The sequence below is a fragment of the Scleropages formosus genome, chromosome 16, assembly GCF_900964775.1.
Source record: "Scleropages formosus chromosome 16, fSclFor1.1, whole genome shotgun sequence".
Lineage (NCBI taxonomy): Eukaryota > Metazoa > Chordata > Actinopteri > Osteoglossiformes > Osteoglossidae > Scleropages > Scleropages formosus.
Genome location: NC_041821.1, coordinates 19,778,165 through 19,802,579, shown reverse-complemented (window position 1 = coordinate 19,802,579; position 24,415 = coordinate 19,778,165). Strand labels below are relative to the sequence as shown.

The window sequence follows — 24,415 nt, the reverse complement described above, 5'->3', positions numbered from 1 at the left end:
ATTCACCGCGGTGACTTACACTGCTAGATACACTACTTACACTGGGTCACTCATCCATACATCAGTGGAACACACTCTCTCTGTGTCAGTCACACGCTATGGGGAACCTGAACAGCATGTCTTTGGACTGTGGGAGGAAACCAGAGCACCCGGAGGAAACCCAAGCAGACACGGGGAGGACATGCAAACTCCACACAGACTGAGCGGGGATTTTTATTTATTATGCAAAGACAAAATGCTGTGTAGTGATGTATTTGATATTATATAAAAGAAATAACATTATATTGCAGCATATATCATATACTATAAATGTTTATATAAATAGTGATAATACAAATAAATATAAATAGTGCACTTCTGTTCACTCACATCTAAGTGAGCAGTGCCTAGACTATGCCTCCAAAACTGCTGAAAGTGGTATTAATATGCACACTGCTTCCCGCATGACACTAAAAGATTATTCCATCAATTTTTACTCAACAGCAGCTGGTGGTTTCTTTTAATTGCTGACTAAGGGAAATACTTGCTTTATCTAGCGCACAACTACAACTCTGCTGGGGTTTTAAAGTAAGCTAAACATTCAGATTTAAGAGGTAAGCAGCCATGCTTTGGACAAGTGTGACAGGGATGAAAGTACGCTAAATGCTTTAGAAGGATTGCTCTGTACTACAGTTCAGTATGGAACATTTTGAAGATTTTCCTTCTCATGCATACCAGGAACATTTAAGCACAGTAAACACTTTATCTTGAGTATTTTAAAATACTCAGCTTGGCTCAAAAAAATTGTGCATTTCATTTTGTCCAGCAAGTTAAATTTGCTGACATTAGCTACATGAAATTACACATCTGCTGATGTTTTAACAGCTTTAATCATGTATCCAAGTATACGCATGATGCCTTAATAATAATAATAATAATAATAATAATAATGGATACTGAGAGTAAGTGATTAATATTAACAATGTCTTATTATTATTTACAGTAGTAGTGACCTGGATTTTTAAAAAGTAATTGTATTTGCATTTACAGTTATTAAATCTATGCGATCCCTTCACAAAGAAGGATTTTTCAGTGTCTCGGGATAGTCGCTACCATCCTTAGTAACGGTACTGTGCGCAACTGGATCGTTCACGTCGCCGAACCGGAACATCCGTACTTCGGAGGGTGCTATCGCGAGAGAACGCGAGACGTTGTGGGCCAATGATATTTCAGTAGGTCTTTAATCGCCGTATAGAATCACAGCTTATGGCCGACATGGAGGCTGTTCTAGACAGATTCACAACATTGGGAGCGCAGTGTCATTAGATATTTTGTTCTTAGTTCATTTTTGTCTTCGTAACAAAATGAAAGCTTCGCTAGCCATAAAAATGGCCTTTTCGATCATAGCAGAAGGATAAAGCCTATTGCAGCTATGAGTGCACAGGGGCAGCGGTGCGCGTCTCCTCCTGGTCCCACACGGAGGCCGCGTAAACAACAAGTGAGTGAAAATAAAGGGAAATGTCAGAAACTAAGTAGGAGTTCTAGACAAACGCAGCAGTCGCCCTCTCTCGAGTCCTCATATCACTGTGAAGGTAAGGCAGGCAAGGTGTCATCATGTCACATGTGTGAGTACTGCTCCTCACCACACACACACGCTTGGTTGGTTTCCTCCTCCTGCTGCGCAGCAACTGCTGTGTATGACGTTTTTTTGGTCGGTTTGTCACTCCGTGTTAAAACTGACAGGCTTTTTAAATAAGCAACACAGCTACATTTCCGAAAAACTAATCCATAATCAGTTCCAGCATACCTACTGAAGTCTCAATAGTTCTAATGGTCTGCAGTTACAATGCCTAGTGACACGTAATCAGACCTATACTGGGGGAAAAAAAAATACAATACATTATTATATACTATACCTAGATCTCTTTTCAAAAAAGGTTACACTGTCCGAAGCAAGTGTCCAAAACTCTTGTAATATGTTCTCAAGCTCGTTTACAAAGTATTGAAATTGCTTTAAATAATTTGCCATTTTAACATCCTGCTGCAATTTAGCTGGAAGCTCTGTGTGCAAAATACAAGACGATTGAACTACTTTGTTGTCAGATTTTTCTGAAACTTGATTTGAATCACTGCTTTTTCCATTCAAGACAATCCCAAGACCTAGTACCCATTGAAGGACACACATGGACAAAAGAGGAAGTAAAATGAATGAAGGGTCTGATAAATGAAACGCGTTGCATAACATAGCCAGGGGTGGAAGAACACAGGTGGACTGTAGTAATACCATTATTATTTACATTAATAATACTAAATATTAATAATAATACTAAAATTATTAAGTACTTTCATCAAGGGTACTACAGGAGCAGGTTGGATTTGAACAACAAACATTCAGATTGCACTGACTGACAACTGCACTGACTCCTCCACCCTCTTCACCAAAGCCTCTCTAGAGAGAGTGCCACATTTCTCCACCACTGGCCACTTGGTGATCCCACTTAGAAGGGCCCCAAAATAATAATACCTGTGGTTCTTAGGTTTGGCCCCGGTGTGATGGAATGCGTTTCTTTCTCCCTCAGAGCCTCTTGAATCCATCCGAGCTTTCAGAAAGAGTCTGAAAACATCTCTTTAGAATCTCTTTTCTATCTGGATTTCCCATCATCTGTATAAATTTGTTCAGCACCATCTGTTATGTGTGTTTGCATTTGAATGAGCCTTCTGTAGACAGCTATTTCAGTGATGTGTACCAGCAAAATAATGTTATCTCACAAAGAAGCTCTGTTTTAATTGTTGTGGTTTTCAATCTAAAGCAATTTGTCCGTCGTACACTCAGTTGTATGTTTTGGGGGCAAAACTGTGCACTAAATTCATAAATATAAATGACCATTCCCAAACTGTTACCCCCCCCCTCCAACAGACATGTTGTTTGGCCTTTGCCAAGGTTTATGTCACATTGGAGATGTTCAGTTTCCACAATTTTGAAGTTATTCCATGATAAATTTGTTACATCCTATTTAGAAGTGCATTATGCTTTAAAATACCTGTATTTTCTCCCAGCAGATTTTAAGACTCCCAAAAGGCATGCAGGGATCAAGCTTAATGGATTGAATAATGCTGACTCTCCAAATAATGATTCGGAATTGTTGCAGGATATTATATGGGATCCAACCTCACCTACACCTCTTAAAAATGGCAAGTTTTCTTGCACTTTTTGTCTCTTAGTGTTCTCTAGTTGTAGTCTCAGTCTGGTAATGTTTGTCAGGAACAGCTGTAAACATCTACTTTTTAACCAGTAGCTCGATGTGTTCAGATATTAATCATCAAAGTGCCTATGGAATTCTCTAAAGTTGTACTTCTGTGTTTACATTCAGGAAAAGATCCCACAAAATTGTCCAAAAATGCAAGAATTGTGGACATTTCAGAAATTGTCAATCGAATAGCTCCAAAGGTTGGTGCCAAGTTATTAATGAGAATTTCCAGTTATAGTTTTTTCTTTGCTCGCTGCACCAATTCACATGCAATGAAATAGAAGAAATATTGCTGTTTTATCATATTACTTTGCAGTACTTATCTGAAATAATATTTTCTAAGAATGAAAGACCATGTGTTCCTGAATCGAATTTACTCCAGTGGATTGGAGATAGTGCTATCCCTTGCACCCCAGAGGTGAGGCATCGTAGAACCAGAAAGCCCACAAGGTGGGTGACTTTATTTTTGTTAAACTCTTACGAATTCAGTTAGTCAGTTTACAGTACATAGTGCTGGAAGCTGTAGTATTTAAAAGAAAAAAAAAGGATATTTTGTAGAACAGATCGCAAGTAAAACTTGTATGTATTTCGTGTAGTGTTTTCTCCTACCAAGGACATGGTATTAGTTTTTGTAAATTCTTGTCCTGTAGTGAGTTTTTTTTATTCCAATGAGTGCTTTATGTTATGCTTAACATTTATCCTTTGTATTTCCACTTTTTTCCCCAGGCAAAATTGTGTTGAAGATCTTAAAAAGCTGGCTATGCAGTTTGATATCAATATGATTCAGCAAGATAAAGAGCAAGTCAAGCATGCTACAATGCAGGGAACAGAAGGTGCGGGAGATCTGAACAATTGTGGTGTAATCCTTCCCGTGTCTCTAACCGACCTTGAAGGCACAAGCAAGGAGGCCAATATAAACATCCAAAACACTAATACAAACAAAATGTTACATCAAAAATCGACAGTGTTTGAAATGGACGACAACTTGGATGCTCTTTTTGATGGACCAACCCAACCCATCAGCGGACGGTTGAGTCCAAGTACACCTGTGCAGTCCCAGGACACAAAGATTGCCACAGTAACATTAAGTTCTGATGTTTCTGCTGGAGAAACAGCCAAGTCAATTCCCAGTAACACTTCCACTGCCTTATCTGGAAATGTAAACAAACATGATGACCTTTCAAAGACCCTTGCAGCAAATCCTGACTTTGAGGATGACTGGGATGATGACTTACTTGACGACTCCTTTGTGCTTGAGTTGACTCTGAACCCGGACCTCATTGCTGCTCCTATGCACTGTTCAACACAGATAAGCGCGAATGCAAACAAGGATGTTGTTGCTAAGGCAACCCATCCCTCAACGACTAGCACCGTAACAGGTCACGGACAGCGTAGACCAGACGGCCACCTGGTTGATGGTTCTGTGGTAGTGTGTAAAGGGAAAAATGAGAAATCCAAACACCGAAGCACTTTCAGACTGGAGGCAAATCCCCATTTCCAGGCCAAAGGCACTCTTTCTGAACACTTGCCAAGGCACAGCTGCAGCAGAGTACTTGAAGAACATGCACAAAGCCATTGTAGTTCTGCCGGTGGGGTATCTTGTGTGGCACCTGAACACCAATGCGATAAGGTGAAACAACATACTTGTAATGTACTGCAAGAACACACAACACAGAAACTGTTTGGTAAGGAATCATCATCAGCTGTGAGCAATTCCTGCTCTATGTCACTGGCTCTGAACCATGGCTGTAAGGACTCAAAAGGTAATCATGATGAAAAGAAGAAGGAGGAAAATGAAGGGATAAAAGTCTATAAAGAGGTGTCAGATGAAGATCTGGATTCATTTTTTGCTGCCGACTCCCTGTGGGACAATGGGGATGATGATGACCTGCTCTGCCAGCTGTGTGAAGATGTGGAGAGGTTTTCAGAGTGCCAGGCACAAGCTAGTGCCACAACAGTGTCACCTTGTGAGGAACAAAATAAACTAAAGACTGTCCCACCATCAGTTCCTCATCCCAGTGACTATGACACAGGAAGAAGTAACCAAAAGCAGTTGACAAATGTCACACAACTTAAGCCGAACTTAAGTTCTGAACCTGGAAGTGGCCGAAATTTTTCAACAGTTAATGTGCCACTTTCCTGCAGCATTCAGACTTTGGGTAAAATGACCACATCTATCCCAAATCAGAAAAGCGCAACATCAAACTTACATTGCATGCCAGCAATTATATCACATGAGACTTCGGTCAGTGTGAGAGGACCGTATAAATATACACAGGTAAGGAGTACCTCCGTGACAGGAACGTCAGCCTGTAGATCTGCAGCCAGGCATGACAGTGAGAAAAAGACTTCATCACTGGTATCATCTGGGAATGCTCTGGAGAACCGCCATACCTCCTTCAAAAGGCATCTCTCTGACCCCGTGGCTCCAACTAACAAAGGTGGGTTCTTCAAGCTCTGCACCTGAATAGCATTAACTGCAAAATTATATTAGCTGTCATTACATTGAAAATAGCTAATTAGGTTGTTTATTTAACCCATTACCTGTATTTCATTATAATGCTGTTCATTAAAGCTTTGATCACGAGACTATTGTTAAACAGACCCAAGAGAAGATTCTTCTTCATTGCTGATCCTAAAGTCATCTATCTCAATTTGTGGTAATCTGTCTTGAAGCTCAAATGACTTGAGAAACTGGTGGAAACTGGTTAAAGTGGTGGTTTAGATTTTATAGTCTGTCAAGTATTAGAAAATCAAAAGAATATTGAAAATATGTTCTCATCTCGATGACAGAATTAAAGAACCAGCTTGGGTGCAGGATTCCCAACTGTATATAATCACATTGAAACTTTTGTTTTTCAGTCTTTCCTAAATCATTTTTGATTCCTTGTTTTTCATTTTCTATTTTTCAATTATGGTTTCCACATTATCCTGAAATTTTAATTATTTCTATTGTGCTTATAATCCACATGCTGTCCTTTCCCATATTTTATGGTTACCATTGAATTACTGGCTTCAACTGTTTGTCTAACTAATGTTGAGACCTGTCATTTGTCCTATGTATTCTATATGAGCCTCTCTGCATAATGTACATGCACTCTGATAAAGGCACTTAACCAAAATGTGTCTGTTTTCTGCAAATTAAATTATTGCCTGAGTTTGAGAGCACCGTTTCATCCTTTTTTTTGCCAAGTCTTGGCAAATATTTAGTAGGATATGTAAATATGTGCGTTGCCTTCACAAAATTTGATGCAGTCACATTTGCTTTTGGTGAGCACTTACGATTTACGATAATGCCATTTTTTCCTTTCTTTCTTTTTCAGTTTTTGTTCCCTGTCAAACCACTGCAAAGTGTACTGAAGCAGAGATTGAAAGGAAGAAGCAGCAGGCGATGGCCCGAAGGAGGCTTAGGATGCAGGCAGCTCAGAAACTTGGGGCTCCAACATGAGCAATATTAGTACATTTCTTTTGATATTGTTGATGGTGACTGAGTTAATCTGGGATCTCTGATGGTAAACAGGCTGTATTATTTTAATAAGTGAAGCCTCGGTTACATGAGCCACTAACCTCATGAAGCTGGACAGTACAGAGGTTTGCAGACACTTTATGCTAAATGGTTTAAAAATAATTTGCACATGAACTGGCTCTTAGAAAACACACCATTAAAAAAAAAAGTTCAGTATTTTCAAGGATTAAGAAATCGAAGTACAAAGTATACATTCTACGGTTCTTTTGCAGTTCATATCAGATCATTATGTTTGTCATATTGCTAATCCTTTATGTTTTAAACCAGACGTAGCTGTTACTGTCAAAAGCAGGGTGAGAAGTTGTTCTTGGACGGCTTAAACCACTCAACCAATATTTCCCACGCCTTAGACTATGTTGATTTTTAAAAACTGAAAACGTCCACATTGTTGCATTAAATCCATTTCATCACAGACCATCAAACTTATTTTTCTCTGGCTCAAAATACAGAACTTAAAAGTGTTTGCAACAGCATCAACATGTAGGTGCTGCAAATTATGTGTCGACAGCATGGATGTAAAAAATTCACTCCTAGGGAATTCAAAATGTATTTTTCCTTATCCAGTTAAATCAGGAAACTCTTATGTGAAACTTAAAATTCACTCCTTTTAGAGATTCCCATTTCATTTTATTGGGGTTAGCATTTTCTGCTTCTGAATGATCTGGTATGATGCTGTCCTGTTGATCTTGGAAGGATACAGACATTTTGTGTGCTCACCTTGTAAATGTCCTCAGTCATTCCATTCCATTAGAGATGGAAATACAACATTTCTTTCTCCTTTCATAATGAGTCATTTTACGATTTACATTCCTCTAGGTTAAAATGCACTTCCCTGTACAGTTATCCCTGTGGTCTTTGTTTTTTGTGATATTTTTGATAAAGTACAAATATAGTAATATCTCAGTAATTGAATGCAACAAAGTATTTTTTTTTCCTGAGCAGATCCACCTTAGTGCCTCACATCATTCATTTTAATTGTCTTTATTAAACTACTTTCACAGATTTTACCTGACTGGCTGCTTTCCTTGGGAAAAAACATTTTGTGTATTTTGAGTTTCAAATTAATACTTAGAAGCAATAATTATCTTTTTAAAACCTACTCTTGTTACACTTGCTCAGATTTCACTTTAGCTTCAATGAAAGTTGTTCAAGTGCAGCAGGACTCAGAAATGCACCACCCCAGATAGGGCGGTGCTTGGAACAGTGACAGCACAACAGAAACTATGTCTGACTTAAGCTAAACTAAATCACAGCCACAGGGGCAGCTGAGGACTGCCATACATTGCCAGTTACTAATGCGTGCCAGCTACAAATGATGAAATCTCTTTAATATGTTAGTTTTAAAAGTCATATAAAGTATCCAAGTGTTTAAAAGAGCTTTAATAGTCAGTGAGCAAATTGTAGGTGCAGCGTGTCAACAAGGAGATGCTCCATCACTAACCAGGAGTGGTGGTTTCAAGTTAAAGTTCAAAGTGGTAGTGGACACTTAAGACAACTGTAAAACTGAATTGACATTGCTGTGATTTCAACAAAAAAGGCTTAGAAGTCTTAATGATAGGATTAAAGAACGATAGGTACAAAATCCCCGTAAAAGAGTCGGGTCTGATGAGTCATCAATTGTTTTTCTTACCTCTGGATAGATTTAATATTGAGAAAGTAAAAGGGTGTCTCCACTCTATGATGTGTAGCCAGTCTGGTGGACCTGTGGTGGTGTGATCAGTCTGGAGGGTCTTTGGGCCAGATGATTGTTTAGCATGGCCATATAACTGGGAAGGAATAATGACGCTGCTTTATGTCACCAGGTGCAGCCTGGTTGCTTCATTTCATGAAAATAACCCTAAGAAATACACTTGCTAAATTGAATCAAGAATGACTCCATGGAAGAAGGGTCTGCTTTCAGTCCCAATTCTCCCCTGATCTATCTGCTCCATAAATATTCACCACATTATTTGTTCTTTTTGAAAAATTAAGTGCTGCCTCAATACTGTAAGCAACTATTTGTGTAATGTATGCCAGCAAAAACAGTGGTATTGGGCAAACTGAATGTGCTTCATCAGTCACGTCTGTATCTGTGCATTTGTGAAATGCACTGTTTACCCTGAATCGTGTGTCACTTTGGATAAGCATCAGCTAAATTAATAAGTTTAAATGAAAATCACATCTTTCATGCTCTCTGAAATCGCCAAATGTAATCCTCACTGGACCTTCATGAAAAGTTCTGGAGAGCAGGCAGCAGATTTTCACCTTCTTCATCTGTCTGAGAACTGGAGGCTTTCTGTTTTAAACGGGCCTGTACCTTACACATATACCACAGCTCCACTTGTATGACCGCTTTTCAATAAGACCTGGAGCTCATTATAATTGTGGATGAAGGGAAAAAGTGGCACTTCTTAATAGTTACTTGATATTCATACATTATGCTCACTTTTTTCTCCAGTCCTGACATCTTTGTGCAGAAAACACACATTGTATTTATTTATTTATAGGAAGTATTTTTTTCATTTAACTGGTGGTTTTTTTTTTTATCTGTGCAGCCACCGGAAATTAAACAACTCTAAGAGCATGAGATTTTGTTGTAGCTGTAACCGAATAAACTGAAGTCTGTCCCTTGTCCTAATACAGTTGTGAAATATGGGAAATGTACTTCGTGTAGAAGGCAAATGGCATTGTGGTTAGAACTGTTGCACTGCAGTTAGAAGGACATGGTTTTTAGGCCCCTTTCTACTGTGGTACTCTCAGCAAGGTACTTGCCCTGAATTTGTATAGTACAAACTGCAAAACTGTGTAAACCAGTAGATAATTGTAAGTTGCTTAATGTATAAACCCAAATGTAAGTTACGTACGAGAAAAGAGTCAGGTAAAGGAATAAATAACAGTAATTCTCTTCAAACAATTACGTTTGTCACACATCCAGCAAAGGACTATGTAAATTACTGAATCTTAGTGTAAAATCATTTCACTCTGTTTCCTAAAGTCAAATGCTATAATTAGCTCATGAAATCTTTATAATAACCTATACAATTGCACACACATCCGTTAACCATAAATCTTTTGTAGTTAGACGTGCAGTCAAAAATATGTATGCGAAGATCCGTATGTGCCCATATACACGCTTGTAGGTAGTTCTCGCTGTGGCCCATGGCTATTATGAAAATAGGCAGAGTTTAATTGGCAGCTGTGAATGATAGCACCTGCAAACAACCCTGGGCTTGTTCTTGGGGTCTGGCAGCATTCCTGCTCTGAGCTTTAAATAAAAGCGGCTCATTGAGCTGGGAGAGGCCCTGACAGGGGATGATTGATGACTGCCCATCACGCCTGGCCTGACACTTACCACTCAGTCACCACATTTACAACTGCAAAGCCACAGTACAGGCCATGACAAATCTAATGAGTAACTCAGCTGGATACGCTTTCAGATAGACGGTATAAAGGACCTGACGCGTTGAAGCACATCTTCAATAAAGGTCTCGCTATGTCCTCCATCGTGTTATATACATACATTATGCAGTTCACCAAAGCAAAGGTCTATAATGGGCAGCTAGTGTTGTAGTAGACAGACCTACCCTGTCCAGCTTGAAGCACCTGGGTTTCAATCCCACCTCCTTGTGTAGTATCCTCGAGCATAGTACTTACCATGAGTTGCTCCAACAAAAAATATAAAGCGATAAATTACTGTAAGTAGCTCAGTGCTGAATGTGACTTTGGAGAAATATATGGGTTAAATGAAAAAATAACAAAATGTTTCTAGCATGGGGGGCGTGGTGGCATAGCAGGTTCGACTGGGTCCTGCTCTCCAGTGGGTCTGGGGTTCGAGTCCTGCTTGGGCTGCCTTGCAATGGACTGGCGTCCTGCCCTGGGTGTGTCCCCTCCCCCTCCAGCCTTGTGTCCCCGTGTTGCTGGGTTAGGCACCGGTTTGCCGCAACCCTCCTGGGACAAGCGGTTGCAGGCAGTGTGTATGATATAGCATGTTGATGTCAAAATGTACTGGTTAGGTAAACTTTTTTCTTATAGCTGTTACACTGTGTGTTACTCATATTTCAGTTTATATAAAAGGTTATATTGGTAGAATCATCTTGTCGTAAATATGATTGATAATGGCCCTTCGCCTCTGCTTCAAAACAACTGAGCAAAATAAAATGTGCAGTATTGCAGGAAAGATAACTGTCTGCACTGCAGGCTTCTGACTGCAGCTGTTTAATTTGGTACTGAATCATACAGTTTGCTGACAAAATAAAGATAGCACGCTGTTCAGCATTTCTTTTTCCTCTAGTTTACACAAAATGCGTAAGGAGGAAAAGGTGCAATTGTGTGGGCCAGTTTTAGGATGGTCCACACCTGACTGCAAATGTCAAGGAAACAGCTGCATTTGCTCATTAATTGCTGGTAAAATGAGCTAAAAATGCATGATAATGCGTAGAGTGTTGGGGTGCAAACAGCTGGTGTGTGGTTCTGCCCTTTTATTTCGTATCGATTTCTTATTTATTTGTTTTAATCCTCATTTATTTCTGCCTTTTTCGTGTTCTCCGCTCTTCTAGAATAGCAGAAGTGTGGTTCACGCAGCAACAATAGTGACATCTAGTGCGTTTCCCCTCTTCCAGGAGGCCTCGTTCCCCTTATTCCTCCAGGGCCCGTCCTCCGAGGAACGGCTGCAAACTTAATACAAGAAGATAATGACTGGAACAAGGCAACCCTGCTGCAGAGCATAAATAATGCATTGGTGATAACTGATATAATTATTCTAACTGTGCCCGTAAAACTCGAGTAGAGTAAACACTCGGAAAAGGCTGTTCGTTCTTCTCCCTCGTCGGCTTGCAGTGCATTTCGATATTAATGTTAAGATGTGCAGTGAGATAACTGAATAATTTATTTAAATAATGAACATAACCGAAATGCATGATCTCAGGGGTAATTTACTAACTTAATAATTGTTTACCATCAAAGGTTTATTTTGTTCACAGCAGCCTAGCTTATGGTTTTATTGTTTATTTATACAGGCCAGCGTCTGCTTTGGCCATTCCATGTAACTTAAGCGTAAAAGAGAAGTTCCCGTCCAGGGACTGAAATGGAGGTGGTTTACATATCTTACACTTTACATATTTCTCTACTTACAGTTGCCTTGCAAGCAGACACTGACTTAGTGTCTCACAAGAGGATTTAGACCCACAATCGTCTGGTGCCAAGTCTTGTTCCCAAATCTGTGCCAAATAGTATTTCACACATATTTAAGGGTAGTGAGCAATGCCTCCCATTGACTTACATGTTTGTCTTACTCGAGGAAAACCTCAGGTGAAATGCTGCTGGGTGGATGGTGTCAGAGAGTTCTTTGTCCCCGGGTGGACTCAGACCAGTGGAAGCCTTTAAAACTGGCTGCTGCTCTTGAGTGAGGTGAAAGGTGATGTAAAAACATTTCTCTTTTTTTTTTTTTTTTGATGGGGGGAAAAAGCCTTTGGGTTTCGATTTTTTTTTGTGAGTGTACGCACGTGTAGGTTGGGAGGAGGAAGGCCACGGCAATGAACCATTTGTATAATGGAGCACTCGCAGAGCTGTAAATAATTAATGTCCAAGAAAAGCCTCCAACATTTTCATACATTAGTCCCCCACCTAATGGCAAAAAAGCACCCGAGTGATAGATGTGGTGGGGGGAAAGGACTTTATTAGCATTGGGTTATTCATGACACAATGCCATCGCTTTGGTGGAACAATTCCTCATCTTTACACTGCAAAGCTAGTTTTATATGCGTATTTATGTACCTGTACTTACTCAAGTCGAAGTAAAAGAATTATGGCAGTTGCCACACGGAATATTCATTAGCGTAGATTTACTTTAATTGAAAAGCAGGTAAAGAGCTGCAAGTACGTTATAGGCTGAGTTTTTAAGAGGGAATCCGACAAAGATCTCGCAGAATTCGGGGAGGGGTGCTATAACAGCGTCTCTCCTCGCCAGTGTTCTGCTCTCATTTGAAGATAATCCTAACCTCCTCTCTCAGGTTATCTTGGAGCTCTCTTCATTAGGGCCAGTCTGGTTCATGCTTGAAATGCCACGGATGCCAATTACCCACAATCTCCAGCATCCATTGGCAGCCTGTGCTGGCGACAGCCTAGTTCACAGTAAAGGTGCCATTGCAACGGCCGCTGTTTTATTCACATCTTTCCGATGTGAAGTTAGATGGAAGGACAAAGTTTATGGAGTCCCTGTGTCTATTTTGTACACCTCGGTATTTAGTTGTGAGTATTATCTACTGTTGGGCTTGGGATTGAGTTGGCTCTTGACGTATGGGCCTTCCGAATGAAGGATACCAGGTGTGTTAAAGCTTGTGGCATATGGTCACAGGAAGGTTAGCTTTTCTATGAGGTCCTGAAGAAAAGCTTCACAACTCTGCTTCTGTGAGGGAGAAACTTGTGTAATGTAGATTATAGCAATATCAGCTCCTAGTCCTCTAGGGCCAACTCCGCCAGCTCTTCGTAGCTACCAGACACTAGACCATCTGGGAACCGTCTCCCTTTCTGGGAACTTACTGGTGTCGGAAACCTTCTACATTTAACCCTCCAGGACTTTGAGCTACATGAGCTACATATAGAAAAAGATCGTCACACAACAGATATGTGTCTCACTATTTTCATGAATAAAGTTCAGGAAAAAAGAATTTGTGAACAGTGCTCAAAATATATCTTTGTACTCTAAGTGTACACCTTGCATTAAAATAAAATGCTTAAGAAGTTCTATAAGCATTTCGCTGCACTTAATCAAACTAATATGAAAGTAATTCTGCGTGTAAAATTTTAAATACAAATATACAACCGAATCCCGAGCATACACAGCATCTTGGCTTTCTTACTGAAAATCTCCTCGTAAGAGGCTCATTGTAGTTATCCTGTAAAAGTGAGCTAAAACTGAATTAGAAAAGAGAAAAAGGCATTAATATTTCAGTCGGTCTTTGTTATGGACTGGCTTTAGCTACTCTTAATGGTGCACTTTACCAGGCAGCCATTTCATCCATTAGTAAACAGGAGTTGGGGGAATTGTGGGTGGGCTTTGATTTACCTGAGATGATGGAGCCTCAGATAATATTAAATGCATAGAAAATGCCATTTGAAGTCCAGACACCTTCTTGCACTCAACTATGCACTTATTTCGTAGCAGCGGACAATTGCGAGTGCTTACTGGTGAAAAAACTCAATTCAGTATGAGAATAACAAAAAAGTAGAAACTAGTTGCCGTGAGTTATCTTTAAAAGAGGCTGAATTACACTTAGCAGTCAATATGAAGAATTAGGCTATTCAGGATGTCTCTGATCTACATAATATACTCAGTTCAGAGGATCTGAGCATCCAGTAAAACTAAGTGAGCTTCCCAGCACAGATATATGTACATCAATAAAACATTGATTGAACAGGCTTTTATTTTAGTGGAGACCAAATCCACAGGAACCATTGTCTTACAGCCTGTAAAAGCATCAAGGCTCAGAGAGAACAAAGAAACCTCTAGCGCATTCTGTTTGTACAGTATGTGTACTTTCTCATATTACCTGGAAGCAAGTACGAAAAAGACGAAAATGCCAGTGTTGCCCCTCCTGGAAAAGTGTAACTGTTTACTAAAAGCTTATTTCTGTGCTGAAAAAGCAAATGCAGAATTTAATGATTTTTAGCAGATTTTCATTCTTTCATATTACAGACCCCCCACCAAAAAAAAAAAAAGAAAAAACAAGGCATTTCTAAATTCCATTCATTGGATTTTAATTAATTTTATTATTCTGCACTTTTACTGTTTTTTTGGTTTACTGTATGCAGGGCGTTATGTATATAGTTATTTATAATCATCTTTGCGATGGAGATGCGTCATTGACAGCTGGCATACATTTAGAACTCTTGTTCACTCCATATTATTGTAGTTGCACATAAACGTGGTGTGCGATACAGAAATGGCATATGTTTTTTACGCAATTCCTCTAATTTCCCAAAGTTTCTCATCATCATCATTATTTGCGCATCCTAATGCAAAGGCTCTATAGTCTGAAGTGTAGGGTGTGAGGCAGGGTACACCACGGAGAGGCCACCAGTCCATCACAGTGCAGTCGCACATACGTTCGCTCATTCATTCGCACACTAAGAAAAAATGAACGTGATTGCCCTGTGACAAACTGACATCACATGTGAGGTATAATAATAATAAATATAAAAAATGCTGTACACCCTGTGCTTCCAGGATAGACTTTGAACTATTGAGACACTGCACTGGACAAGCAGCAACTAATAATGGATGGATGGATGGGTGGATGGATGATCATAAAATCAGCATGTAATTGGCTCAATTTTTCATACTTCTAGCGGTATTCAGCTAATTTCTCTTCTGGAGCTGTGTAACTGTTTGCTTTAAGACTGAATTGTGGGGGTTGTGTACACAGGCAACAGGACAACTGCCAACCCCTTCATTTGCATACATTAATGTTAATGATGTGTGCAGGAAGTGGGCCCGTTGCCATAATATCCTTTCGGCTTCAGAGCACCGAATTTGAAATCTGGTTCGGATTTCCACCCCGTTTCGATTCCGCAAGCACTTTTCAGGTTCAAAGAACAGCCCGAAGGGAGGTGACATTGTGACAAGACGGAAAACTTTTCTGAACAAATCAGTCAGTTTGTGATTTGGCTCATTGGCAGTGAAAAGGGCTTAGCATTTGCATCCTGCAGCAGATCAGCCGTATAAAGTGAATTGGGCTTCTAACAGAGGAGTATACTTTGTAGAGAATCCAAAACAGCTGTGTTCTGTTTTCACCAGCTAACAACATTATTTAATGCTCATTAACTTGCTATTGTTTTGTCCAGATTTATTCTTTACTTATTATTTAATATGTCTCAGTTTTTTTTTTTTTTTTTTTTTTAAATTTACCCTTTATTAAAAAAATGAAAACGAGAAAACGGACTGAAATCATATCGCTACGTTCAAACTTCATGGGGTACGGATTAAGCCAGACATTTTTATTTGAGCAAATGGATGACATGTTAGCCGATTCCATATGTTTAATATCTTGGCAAGTTAAATCTAGCAGGTTTTTATACACATTCTAGAGCGTATTCCTCTGTGTGTAATAATTCCTGCGCTCAAAATCTCACAACATAAATATGTGCCATTCCCCGTCTAAAGCCACATTTTCAGTTAATATGAAAAACATAATGTAATTCTTACATTCTAATTCACAGATTTAAAAAAATACATTTACATGTGTTCACTTAGCTGACACTTTCCTCCAAAACTATGTACAATGTCAAGATGGGATTAATTAAGAATGAACCCCAGGAAAATAAATAAAAAGTAACAAGTCAAAAAAAAGGGTATTTTTGTAGATTTGGGCTGGATTGTGTAAGTTAAACTAAGTTCAAGGACACCTACAATAGGAGGAAACTCCAGTATGCAGTTTGGTTTATGGGACCTGTTAAGAACGTGAGGGGAAACACCTAGCGTGACAGTTGCGGACTTTGTAAAAATATTCAAGAAAGTGCGGGAGAGACTGAATTCCTCATTTCTAAGACATTTTCATTCCAGAAGGATCCAAAAATTCCCCAGTTAGGCAATTTCACCGAAACTGACTGTAATGGTTCTCTTATAGAAATCCCATCTGTGACCGCAAGTGCCAATCTTACCTTATGAATACTTTCCATAATTTACCATACGCAATAGGTCACAGCATCCTTATTGTTTCCTGTGTGATGGATCCCGGCGCTATTCAGAATACGCATCCATATGGTTGAATTACATTTTATTACATGAAGCCAAAGCTGAAGGTCACAGCAAAGAGGTTTAGTTCTGTATAGCAGGTTATGGTGCATTCCCTTTTTTCTTTCTTTTGTCTCTTCTCGGGTCATTTAGCATTAAGTTCAGGTAATTTTCTATCGTCAGGGGATTAATCACTGAGGTGCAGGGATTATGCACTTGCAACATGGTACCAGTGAACCAGAGACGGTGAAAGGAAAAATCCATCTGGGTGGTGCGAGAGGACATGGGTTTGATCCCTGCTCAGTCTGTGTGGAGTTTGCATGTTCTACCCGTGTCTGTGTGGGTTTCCTCTGGGTGCTTAGGTTTCCTCCCACACTCCAAAGACATGCTGTTCAGGTTCCCCCATACTGATGGATGGATGAGTAGCTCCTTGTAAGTAGTGCATCTAGCAGTGTAAGCCACCTTGGTGAATAAGGTGTGTGGGCTGGTAACACTACATAGAGTTCATTGGTAGTTGCTTTGGAGAAAAGCATCTGATAAATAAATAAATGTACTAAGAATTGGCAGATTTAACTAACTTTTCACTGTTTTTGCCCCAGTGTCCCTCCTGTGATGTCCGTCACGATTTCCCAGACTATGCACACGCCGACAAGTTCTGCTTTTTCAAAGGGGAAAAAAAGAGCAGTTATTCTTGTCGACTTCCTGACTAGCTCCTTTTCCCACCATGGGATTTTTAAATTTATAATGTAGGCGTCAGTGTGTGTAGTAAGGCTTTCCAAGTGGTTCAGCCAGTAAAAGCATTCACCCAAAGCACAGGCTCAGTCCTGGAGCTTAGACCGCAGTCATATTTTAAGCATGAGCTACTTCATTGGATGACTGTAGTAGGGGGTTCAGTGCTGACTGAACGTCAATGGCATCATTTTGGGGAGAGCTTGTAAGCCAGGGAATCCCAACTGTGACCTGTAACTGACAGTACACCATGACTTATTTCACTAGAGTGAATGACAATAGGTAATTACTAGTTGGTTATTAAGTTGTTATGAAAAGATTTATTTGCACTCAAGAGATTTGAACCACATATCTGAAATAAAAACAAGCAGAAAAAAAGAAATGCACTCCTGATTTTATTATTTTCACTGACAACTTGAAACTAAGACAGATTATGGCTGAGCAGAATGTCCAATGCAGTGTTCTAAAACTGGGTCTCAGTCAAAGGTGTTGGGTCTTCCAACAAGATAATGCTTCAAAACATAAATTCAAAAGCACCCAGAAATTATGCAGCAAGCTAATGCTTCCTAGAAGGGTTTAGAGGTTGGTTATATCTCAAAAGGCTGTGCACCTAAGTACTAATTCTTACGTAACAATAATTTTGTCCATATCCTTTTATCTACATAAAAACATAGAGCTCTGATTTTTAAAAAATCTGTTTTAGTTATAAGTGAGAGAGAAAGAGTACATTCCTTTTTCTCTCTTTTTTTTTTTTTGTTTTAAGAAATATAGCTAAGATTGCTTTGTTGCAAAGAAATTTCACCACAGCTGCTTAGTGGACCAAACTATATACACACACAGAAATTTTGCTGTGATTCAGAATCAGAATATTCTTCATTGAAAATGAATCTACAGAGTAGTGTATTGTAGTACATCAATTCAATATGTCTTCTAAATGCAGTTCATTGACTATCAATAATATGCATCAAAAATGTGTTTCTTTTGTTTGGCATGACAACAAGGATGACTGGTATGCTTTGCGCATCTGAAAAAGATTTGTGGTTAGTTGTGTAAGCAATAATTGCGGAAATACAAAATTCTTGTTGGGAAAATTATAAATTTTCGATGAAAACAGATGTGTATAGATGTCTCCTGGTGTCTGTAGTCATTCCCAGTAATGTTTCTTAGCATGTGCTATTATTATAATGCTTGACTCCATGTTCTTTTAATTAAAGAGGCTTATTTATTATTACAACATTTGGAAATAATTTCCTTTGGCATTGTGTCCCAATTATAACTTACACATGAGCGTAAAAACCTTAAAGTTGGCATATTTACTGTTAAGTGCAAAACCTTTTTTTTTGTTTTTAATAGAAGTTTTCTGTGATGGTTCATTGAAACATAAAGCAGCAGAAGACGAGGAAGACAAAACAGAAACCAGTCCGACGTCATCTGAGATGTTTTCAGCCGCCCATAAAGTCTCATGCAGGGCATGGGACCTAATCTTTTCCCACATGTTGCAGAATTAATATCAGGATATTTTGTTATACTCGGCCTTTCCTGTATTAAAACATAGAATGAAACAAGTATTTATTCCATTCCACACTGTGATCATTCATGTGCTTGTTTCACTACGGTGATTTAAGGATGACGAACAGTGCGAGCTCAGTCACTTTACTGCATTAGCATAACTGTGGCGGACTTAGTGTTGTCCAGGTCCTCATACTTAGTTAAACATATACTATGACTAGGTGATGATGTCATGGTCCACCGAAATGGGCCCCTTGCAGTGAAGTGGGCCTGTGAGATCACTCCACTCCTGCCATGCATTAAAATTTGTCTTCACATTATATTTCTGTGGGCTAAGCTGTCTGACAATGCATAACAAGATGGTCGAAGGATGCTGGCCGGCACTAACTCAGCTGGGGAACTCAGTTTTCACTTTTAGCCTCTACTGTGGTATATATACAATGCAGCAGAACATGACTTTACAGATACTTTAGAACATGTTCCACGGGACCGTTGAAAGGATGTTCTGGAGTTTTCTGCTGTAGAGTAAAAGCTGACCTGAGTTCTGGGCCTTTGGGTGTAGAATTAGGTTGGCGTTTCCCAAAGGAATCATATCAGTATGAAGACAGAGACGTTGCACAGTAGTACACAGTAGTGTACTGTAGTACCATTAACTTCTTGAGTTTTTTCCTAAAATGTCGTAATCTTTAAGGCTCATAAAAACCACCATTACGTGTATCAGGGCTTTCACATCATTATTTACTCACTTCATTTTGTTGGGAGCAGGTCTACTTGGCCGGAGATGGGTACTGAGACTGGCTTCCACACCATAAAACCGGGTTTGGCCTTTTTTCCCCTCAGTTGGCAGCACGAATGAAACATGGATTGTTTTACGTCCTTGTTTGATTTAACCATACATAAATGTGCAAAAATAATGTCCCAATTTCAGCCATACAGAGGGTCAGCGAGAAGATCAAAGACACCATACAAGAGGCTTTGAATTACACACAGACCGGTTCAAAAAACCTGTAGCAAAAAATTCTGCAATGCATTCTGGAAAAAGTACAAAAGAGGTAATAGTAAAAACATAAAATTTATATAACTCTACACACAAAAAAAAAAAAAAAAAAAAAAAAAATTATTCATGGCTTCAATGGAACAAACCTGATCAGTGTGGCTTTCTTTTGTGCGCCATCACACATCTGCATGCCTGTCATTTTATTTTTTTATTTGTTTGTTTGATTATATTGTTTTGCTAACTGAGTAAATGAGAAAAAAGAATGCACCTTGTACGGGTTGTTATTTAGCATGGATCAATAGTCGGGGCCGGCCCTGTGTGGTCATCCACCAGCTCCCAGAAATGAATCTGGACTTCACTTCATTAGCGCAGAGGCAGCTGTGTGGCTATGAGACATCTGCTCGGCACGCTGAAAGAAGACCCACGGAGTGAGTTAACATGTCAGAGGAACGGTGTGCAACTGACACTAACATAAATAGTGGCAAGTACTTGGCAGTGAAATTTTATCTGCGTGCACCACTTGCAAATGTAAAGCAAAACACTGTCTGCTGAGATTCGGATGTGTGGGCTTGAAGTGAGAACATTGTTATTATATGGTTCAGTTCACCTTATCTTCCCTGCTCACTCTGTATCGAGTCCATTCAGACACATCACTTTTCAAATGAAAATGGAAAATATGAATTACCATCTTTCAAACAGATTTAAGTAACATATATATTTTGTGGGTGAATCGGATTTGACTTACTAGTGTGGGGATGTTGAGAAAAAACTGGTTGCTGCTTCTTCTGGTTAAAAAAAAAAAAAATCAAATAAATCCACTGTATAAACTGAAAGTAATACATAAGAGAGAATTCTGGGTTTGTTATAACAGAATTTTCTACAACATCACACCATAGAATAGCTGAGAAGAATAAGCAACATACAGCTCAAAGGAATGTTACTTCATCCCGTTCAAACAAATGCAGTCGATCACATGGCTCCCCACAAAAATCAAAAAGCCACACAAAGAAAATAACAGAAAAATTTAAATGAACTTAAATGACTGAGTACTTTTTAAACAAAACAGAGCAATACAGACAGAATCAACATGAGAAATGCAAATGTATACAGGTACATTATACAACTCAAAGGCAAAGGGTTGCATTATTTAGCGGGGGGGGGGGGGGGGGGGGGGCACATACAGCTCAGCTCAATCTGAGAAGATTCAGAAACGTGACCTAATCTTCCAGAGTTCATTCGCATCATCCCACACATCGTGTATTAAATTTTCTTTCCACTCTTGAGTCAACCGCATATTTGAGAAGGGAGTTTATGGTGTGGATCAAAGGGGGACAGATCAAGCTTTTTATTAAAGGTCTTTTGAGTCATGGAATGAAAGTCGCTCCAGTAAGCTTGCATCCTATCACATTCCCAGAATAAGTGCACCAAGGAGCCTCGACAAATTAAGGGTGCTTTTAAGAAAATGTCAATACTTAAGGGATGTGCCAATAAAACTATTGCTTTTCTCATGTGAGCACTAGTTCAGAAATAGCTTAACAACTGCATGTGTTCTGCAAAGGAGAAACATTAAAAGGGAGTTTTACATCATTAAGAGTATTGAAAATGGCATCATGATATGGGGAAGTTACAGCAAAGCAAAAAGCCCGAAGGACTGTAGTGTAAGCTGATACAGCTTTTGCTCTCTTCCATTCAAAGTGCTGCAGAGTGTATATTTGTCTCATATAAATACCTATTTATATAGATACATTTAGGCCTTTAAAAATTTTTTTGGTCTGAGAAATGCCTTTAAATGCACTGTGACATCACTCTTCAAAAGCTGGAATTTAATGGCCCACCTGACCCTTTAAATAGGATGTCTGAATGTGTTGTTGAGGATATTGTTTCCTATAAACATTCAGAACTCCGGCAATAACAATCGCATCAGGCGAAATCAAGTTATCTGAGAATAGAATTAAACTCCGAATGACCCCGCGCTCCTCTTCGCAGGCCTCCATCAATAATTCCTAATCTAATCAGGGAGGATACATGAACTCTCGCCAGCCGTGCCGGGCACCTTGCCAAAGAGCGTCCTTTCAGACGAGAGCCTTTTTCGGTCCAAAGAAAGAGGAAAATGTATGTTTTCCAAGAGAAGCTTATGCCAAGTCTTCTATTTCGTTATCTCTCACCGAGCAAAGTCATATCCTTGTAAACAATGGACTTTTTTGGGTAACTAATCTGAGGAGCTCCGATAAGGAGCAGCGCTGGAGGAAGGTGGAATCACCGCAGATAATCAAGTGTTAGTCACCGCTGGGCCACGTACGCCGCCGCTTCCCCATCCCTCACCGACCATGTGTCACCCATTAATGATTGTGTAGATAGTTTTACAGCAGCCTGGTGGCACGAGAAAAACACGATCTATCTGCGGTTCTTCAACACCTCGGAAAGTGTGCTGTTTGCCGCTTCCACATGTTCATGAGGAAAACAACAAATTTATTATTTAAAAGACAATAGTTTGCCCTCGAGGAACCTGTAAAAGTGTGAAATATTGTTCCCAAATTGGTGACATGTTTTGTGTAGGGTCAGTGTCCGGCTGCTCAGTGTAGAGTCGATAAAGATAAATAATCTATAGTTAAAATCTCAAAGTGTAAATAGTTTATAGTATGGTTGCGAGATCATTGTTACTTTCATTTTCGGTCCCATTAGAAATACAACAGCCTACGAGACCTATTGTATCTCCGAAGCAGCGATAAAAGCTTTTTATTTTTCAAGAATATCTCAGACTGTGGGTATTGTAAAAACAAATGCAAAAAAAAAACAAAAACAAATAAATGGCCAGTGTTGTTGTTTTTATTGTTGTCTTTAAGTTTGTGCAAATTTTAAAATAATGCACAGAAATTTGCCGGTGCTGTTGTGCTGTTTGATCCGCTGCTATGTTGCAGCTGAAATTGTTTTTTTGACTATAGCCAAATAACCTGGAAGAAATGTAACGAGTGCTACTGAGCTACATCCGCATATTATCATTACTAAATGAGGGGAAGAAAGATGCTTGATCTGATAATGGAGAAAAAAGTCAAAGCAAATCTAATAAATGGTGGTTAGCAGAAACAAAAGAGAAAAACAGGCAATCTGCAAAAACTCAAAGTTTGTGCAAAGCAAATAAAACAATCTTACGCTTGTTTCAGTAACGTTTCTTTTCTGGGTGTGAATACTAAGGTGACATATACTGTACCATGAGTTCCTTGGGTTGCTGTGGTTAGTTAAGGACACCAGCTGTGACACATCATGCCTTTTAAAATTTGTGGCTTTGTTTGCAGTTGTTTTACTGCCACAGTCTAAATAAATTTATTTTGTAATCTGGCAAGCATGGAGTGATAAGAAGCCACAATAACTGCAAAAATGCACTGGATGAAAACTGTTTTTAATATTTAGCCAACATGTTGTATATTGTATGTGTTGTATGTCATTTTAATTTTGATAATATGGACCATAAGTGTTCAAAACAAGCAACCCCGTGAGAGTGTCTCTCCAAGTTGTGTGTTTTACATGTTTCAAACGGGCAAAGAACTGGTAAATTATACTCCGAAGTATACTTTACTGAAGTATACCATGTGCACAGCCATACAGTAGATATATTCCCTGAAAAGTTTACTTTTCATGCATATGTGGATGAGTTTACAGGCTCATCACACATACAAATATTTCACTCCAAATTTCTGTATAATTTTCCAGATCCTAATAAAAAATATTTTGCTCACGACATAACAGAATTTGGAGGTTTTTCAAATTTGTTCAAAACCATATATCCAAATGCCGGGGACTTTTTTATCCACTGTATTTATTCAAAATGAGGCAATCTTAACTAATTACCAAGGCCTGCTGGCAGCTGCAAATTGCTTCATGAATTGGGCTGTATGACATCATTCAATCACCGGATTGATTTTGTGTTCCTGTAATAGGTTCACCTTCCTTACTGGCCCTATGCATTGACTCGGAGCATTGAATTCTGTCCCGTTTCCCATTGTTTCTGCAGGGCAAAATGATTTATCCACAAACACATCTGGAAAAACCAAATCAATGACTCACTGGGGCTTGTAGCCTCAGCCTACTCCTATAAGATCTAGTTGCTCATAAAGTCTATATCTATCTAGCTCTGTAATCACAGAAGGAATTGCTCTAGGATACGTCTTTAAGCACAAGTAGAAGTACACGACTAAAATGGTTCTAATAATGCTCCTAAAATTTGTCGCAATGTGAATATAAATGCAGTAATAAATTCATATCAGTCAGGCAAGAGACAGATTACTGGTATATCACAATCCCACCGTCCCTGTAAGCAGCATTCGGATTAAAGTAGTCTGACGCTCAGAATGTGGTTGGAATTTTCTGAAAGCTTTGAATGATCTAATGAAACTTTCTTTAGTTTAATAGCCACATTTTAATTAATCGGTGACTACAGCCTGAAAATATGAAGTGTAAATCAATAGCGGCAGATACCGGGTGAGCTACAGCAGATAGAGACTTTGTGTGGTTGAGAACATATTTTACTCACTGCTTCAAATTACATCTGGCAGAGATGGAAATGAACCTGTGCAGAAGGCAGCACATTTCTTAAGATGGCAGAAGCTGTTTCCTTCTGTGCACCTAGTGGCTGCCCATTAATATAATTAAATTCCGCTTAAAAACTTTCCCTTTGAAACAAATAAATTAAGATGCTATTAGTTAGTCATTGAGAGGTTAAT

General features: G+C 39.1%; 1 protein-coding gene across 3 annotated transcripts; it reads left to right on the top strand.

The window, feature by feature from the left end:
* The first annotated feature begins 1,229 nt into the window (after positions 1 to 1,229).
* On the top strand, positions 1,230 to 7,706 carry etaa1a (ETAA1 activator of ATR kinase a). 3 transcript variants are annotated; one of them, XM_018750728.2, is made up of 6 exons: positions 1,230 to 1,571; positions 3,040 to 3,171; positions 3,351 to 3,427; positions 3,544 to 3,677; positions 3,954 to 5,668; positions 6,551 to 7,706. In XM_018750728.2, exons 1-6 carry the CDS (start codon positions 1,412 to 1,414, stop codon positions 6,673 to 6,675), a joined length of 2,343 nt encoding a protein of 780 aa, XP_018606244.1. In that variant the 5' UTR covers positions 1,230 to 1,411; the 3' UTR covers positions 6,676 to 7,706. The 3 variants fall into 3 exon arrangements, with proteins under 3 accessions (XP_018606244.1, XP_018606245.1, XP_018606243.1); XM_018750729.2 differs by having other exon boundaries at positions 3,037 to 3,171; positions 3,571 to 3,677; XM_018750727.2 differs by having other exon boundaries at positions 3,037 to 3,171.
* Positions 7,707 to 24,415: the final 16,709 nt, after the last annotated feature.